This window comes from Ylistrum balloti, unplaced genomic scaffold (genome assembly GCF_031769215.1).
Source record: "Ylistrum balloti isolate Yb309-2 unplaced genomic scaffold, AGI_CSIRO_Ybal_v1 Utg370178, whole genome shotgun sequence".
NCBI lineage: Eukaryota > Metazoa > Mollusca > Bivalvia > Pectinida > Pectinidae > Ylistrum > Ylistrum balloti.
This window is the reverse complement of record NW_026782165.1, coordinates 265,698-270,800: the sequence shown is the minus strand read 5'-3', so window position 1 is coordinate 270,800 and position 5,103 is coordinate 265,698. Positions and strand designations below refer to the sequence as shown.

The 5,103-nt window shown below is 36.9% G+C and overlaps 1 protein-coding gene across 1 annotated transcript; it reads left to right on the top strand.

Moving 5' to 3' along the window:
- The first annotated feature begins 806 nt into the window (after positions 1–806).
- On the top strand, positions 807–2,922 carry LOC132551124 (E3 ubiquitin-protein ligase TRIM56-like). The gene is made up of 3 exons (XM_060215232.1): positions 807–2,235; positions 2,507–2,655; positions 2,905–2,922. Exons 1-3 carry the CDS (start codon positions 807–809, stop codon positions 2,920–2,922), a joined length of 1,596 nt encoding a protein of 531 aa, XP_060071215.1.
- The last annotated feature ends 2,181 nt before the right edge of the window (positions 2,923–5,103 follow it).

The window sequence follows — 5,103 nt, the reverse complement described above, 5'->3', positions numbered from 1 at the left end:
AAGTCAGATCTGAAATCATTGTTTTGTATTTGTAAAATGCCGTATCATTCCATAATATGATAAATGTACTATTCTTTGCACAAATCAGTTTAAATACACTTAGTAGTATGAACTTACACCACGCATGCAGAAAAAGGCCTTTCATGTGTTCAATGGCTCATTTAAAGTATCACATATACCGGTATACGCACTCACCCATTATATGCAGATTTTTTATTTATTTATTTATTTATTTATTTATTTATTTATTTATTTATTTTCGTTTTTTCTCTTGCGCATTAAAAGTAGTGTATTATCCATACATTGTATATGTATATACACTACCTCAGGCATGGAGAACGAATTTTCATGTTTTCTCTGGCACATCAAAATTAAGATAATATACATAAGATTTTTTCGTGTCTCCCCTGGCGCGTAAGCATGGGAACTGTTTATCTCAGCGACACCTGAAGTTCTGTGAAATCGTGGTCAATATCATATGGTACACCTACTATTACTTTTTTTCATTTCAGCAAATCCGGCCACATGTAGAAAGAAAATCCAGTCTTAATGATTTACCTCTGAAAGTAGAAGAGTTGCCTCCCCTCAACCATGTCAATAACTACTGAAGGTAAGTAGTTAAATATATGTAACTCACTGCCTTTCGAATTTATTTTTATTTTTTTTTAAATAGACTTGGGTTATGATTCATAATCTTATCAGCAATTTGTCTTAAATACGACGCATGGACCGGCATTTACAAGGTATAAATCTACACGTTACACCGGTTTCAATAATCAAACTTGTTCCTGGTCCAACGATAACAAATGGCCGCGTCAAGGACAAGTACACGTAAAAGTATTGAACCGTCCAGAGAAATACTGGACTGTTCGATTTGTCTGGAGCAATTCAGGACACCGCGATCGCTGCCGTGTTTACATACGTTTTGTGAGGAATGTCTCGGTCTATACATTTCGTCCCAAGAGAGCAAGACCGACTTCCCATGCCCTGTATGTCGATCGACTGTGCTACCCCCGAATCCCAAATCGTCGAAGAAATCTTGGGCTGGATCATTTCCGTTAAATCATCTGATTGTTACACTGATGGATGAAGGAAGTAAAGGCAAAGACTTTGTTAAATGTACAATGTGTTACGTTAGGGATGATTCATCTGTTACAGCAATATACTGGTGTAACGATTGTCGTGAGGGGCTTTGTGAAAAATGTTACTCGTATCATCAGAAGACTAAAGTTCGATCAAGACACAGCTCTAGTCTTATAGAAGAAACGGGAGTCCCGATCAATCCAGATGTAGAAATTGATGAAGATTGTCCACGTCATCGTGGCAAAGTTCTAGAGGTGTACTGTTCGGATCATTTGGAACTCTGCTGCGTTATCTGCTTTGCTACCAAACACAGGGAATGTAAACATATTACCTCCATCGATGACGTTTCTGAAGAGTTTGATGTGAAGGAGGTATGCTCGGCATTCTTCTCTGAGATGGCGGAAATCACACGTGAAACGAAGTCTATTGTTGCACTCAAAGAAAAAGACATCGAAAATGTTGGCACGAAAGTCAAAACCATCGCCATGGAAATCACGCAAATAGTTGACGTGAGTAAGGATAGATTGGATTATCTCCGAAAATCCTTGATTGATAACATGAAACACAAATATGAGACAGAAAAACAGAAAGTAGAGGAAAAGCATAAATATGTCCATGCCTTTGAAAATGATGTGAAAAATTGCTGCAAGGTCATAACGTCAGTAAGTTCCGGGACGCGTCGACAAGCTTTTGTCATGTTCGAGAAGATTAAGTCCGAACTTAGCAGTCACTTCCAACAACTCAGGTTGGAAATGGCCGGGGATGTTGATTTGAACTTAAAGTTCAACATGAATTCTTCACTGGTATCACTGGTCACTCTGGAATCCTTGGGGGAAGTGGATATGCAGAAGGCGCCATCTAGAAGAATACAAAAGATCCTGACACAGATGGCTAGACACCTTAGTCGATTCAAACATCCCTCATATTTGGTAGATCCCATGCACTCCAACATAAAGCTCGTTAAATCTGTCACTAAGGAAGACGTTGGCCTCGGGCAAGTTAATCTCGCTGGTGGAACGTTTTTACAGGATGGCAGGTTACTTATCGCAGACTTTTCCTCTAAAAGACTAATCGTATTTGGTGAAGAGTTTGATGATGTCACCACACTTTCCGTATCAGGACAACCGACTGATGTTGCTTTACATATTAATGGTTCAAATACACATGTTTACGTATGTGTAGATGGAAATAAAATTTTCCGATATGACCTACTTGAAGAAACTACATTTGTTAAGATGAAAACGATCGAAATATCCAAAAATGTTTGGTCTGTTACAGCTTTAGACGACGTTTTGATAACAGGGGGGGGAGTTTTGCATTGATACGATATGCATTGACGGAAATGTGATGGATAAATCTGTCTGCAGTGGTTTCCCTCATCTTGTTGGCAAGCATGAGTTGAATGGGACATATTATCACACAGACGGAACCGAGATAGTGTGTAAGAAACTTAGCGGAGATGAGGTGTTCCGGCACAACGTTGGGAAGCCTGTAGATGGCATAGCCGTGGATCAAGACGGAAATGCCTATGTCGTGTATGAAAACAAGGACAGAACCGGAAGTGTGTACCAGGTATCACAAAATGGTGAGCGATCCAGATATCTGATTTCAGCTCTTAACAGTATAAGAAAGCCATATGGGGTTATATATAACAGAACAAAATGTATGTTTGTAGTGGTGTCAAACGCCGAGGATACATTGATGGAGATTTACCAGTTTATTCCATAAATACGACATTCTTTGGCTATGTTCGTATGAAGATGATGTGAGATACATAATGTACTGTTAAATACTTTTATCAATTACTTTGTTCACTCGCAGACACCCTACGTCCCGTAGGGACTCTAATCAACTATTTTACTTCAAAGTGGTAATTAACACTGTTTATCAAACTAGACACCAAGAAATAACTTCCTACATCACATAACTTTTATTTTTTTTATTACACTACTTCAGCTCTAAACTGTATATCGTGATAAGAGTGAGGCATTTTTATACATGTAGTTAAAAATGAAAAAATAACTACAAAAATAAAACGCACGATCTGTAATACAATGTTTGATTAGTTGCGTCACAAGAAATCCCTACCCATTTTTTTTTTTTTTTTTTTTTTTACAAATTTAGAAGTTAGGTGTCTGAAAATTAATTCAACGCTGTTCTAGTTTTTAACTGTAGTTTGTCAACTGTGGAAGTTTGATAATATATTACATCATATTTGTGTAATATTCACATTTGCACGGCAATGCTGTTATAGAAATCAATTTGGAACATACATAGATTAAACTTTCGTACAATTTCGATGGGGAATTCAAATCTGAAACCTGCGGATCATCATACATTACTGTATGTGATACATTTTATTAATTAATTGATATCTGAACATGGAAACACAAGTGATGAAGGGAGACATTTTTGACATTTTCGAATTCACGATCTACAGCCCAAAACGACTTGCCAAGACATTCTGCCTAATCAACTACACCACTCCGATATACCCAAAAAAGGGTGTTTGGAAGTCTTCGACAGGTGGACATTCTTAACATGATCATTATGACAAGTTGTCTATATATATTGTGCCTAGAGTGCAAAACATGCATAGATTTGTGCAACACATTTTTGATATTTTAATCACCATCTGACATACAACAACTTGGGATTATTTTTTGTCCGCTATAGAGGGGCTTCGAAGGGATCATCGATCGAGACACCTAAATTTACACCACCGCTCTTGAGTTAGATTTAGAACTTTGTATTTGTTTTATGTTTAATGTGTGTGATGTAATTTATGTAATATTTGTGTCTTAATAAAGGGACAGGTTGCCTCGAAAAAAAGACAATTCGTTTGATTGATTTTATTCATATATATATATATATATAGTGATATAAATATATGGACTGGAGGCATTTCTAACGGGAAGGTATATCAGCTGTTGGTAAAGGATTGTATTTTATTTGTCAAGAGCTTATGTGTTGTATATACGTTGAGAGTATTTGCACAGATTTGAAGTTTTCTTGGTAAAAGTATTTGAGTTTTGAGTGGAAAGCGGATAGAAGTCCTTGACCGGTACATTGTGGGTTTCAACGATGTCGGCACGATGTGGGCGTGCTATCGTCCATCTGTGTGCATGTTGTGCTTTTCGATCGAGATTTAATATAACTTTAGGAAAGACTTCCAGAAGCGTGTGACAGAGTTTATTTATTTTGTAAATATATAGGAGCAGAACTAGATATATATAATCCATACATATGTTGGTCTGACACGTGTCAATCCATCAGATACAGACTAAATTGTTGTATACACTTGAAATATTAAATGTATTGTTTACAAAGTGACACACGTGACAAGCCTTAGTGTACGAACACTCATTACATGCAAACATTCAACGCACGTCTCTTTTTGTCTCGACAATAAATCAAGTCTACTGAAAGGAAATTTTATTTTCATTACTTCTGTATTACTCTCATATTTTCATCATTGAGTAAACAATGAATAACTTATCAGGTAAACCTGAAGTACTGTGTTTGTAACACGGCAAACCTAACCGACATGGATACGGACATGTCATATACATAAATAAATGTACACATACAGGTATTATTTGTTGCCTGAGGTACACCGCACGCCACTCTCTAATGTGTGAAACTATACAACAGAAAGACTAATTAATGCAGGTATTATTTCGAAAACTGTCGAATTAAAAATGACTTTTTTAATTGCCGATCAATTTTGTGATCGCTATTTCGTCATATCCACGCGAGTTGTGCGCGCGATATTGTTTATTGCATGTGTGCGCACGATGTGTGTTTTGAGTTACCTCATCTGTATTGCAGCTATTTTCGGAACATACTAACATGAGTGGGAGTGGTAAACATGAGCGGATTTCCGCACTTGTTCATGTACATGTACAATACATGTAGTCTGTGTCTACACGAATTTACTTCTAAATGTTAAGCTGCATTTGAGATAATGTACTAAAAAGAAATTCGTAATATCACGGGTTTGCAAGTTCGATCCCAAGT

Bases quoted from the DNA above. Each gene is read 5' to 3' on its own strand.
- LOC132551124 (XM_060215232.1), top strand. From the start codon at position 807: ATGGCCGCGTCAAGGACAAGTACACGTAAAAGTATTGAACCGTCCAGA. The intron at 2,236-2,506 runs GTTCAAATACAC...ATTATCACACAG, and splicing joins TGTTGCTTTACATATTAATG to ACGGAACCGAGATAGTGTGT.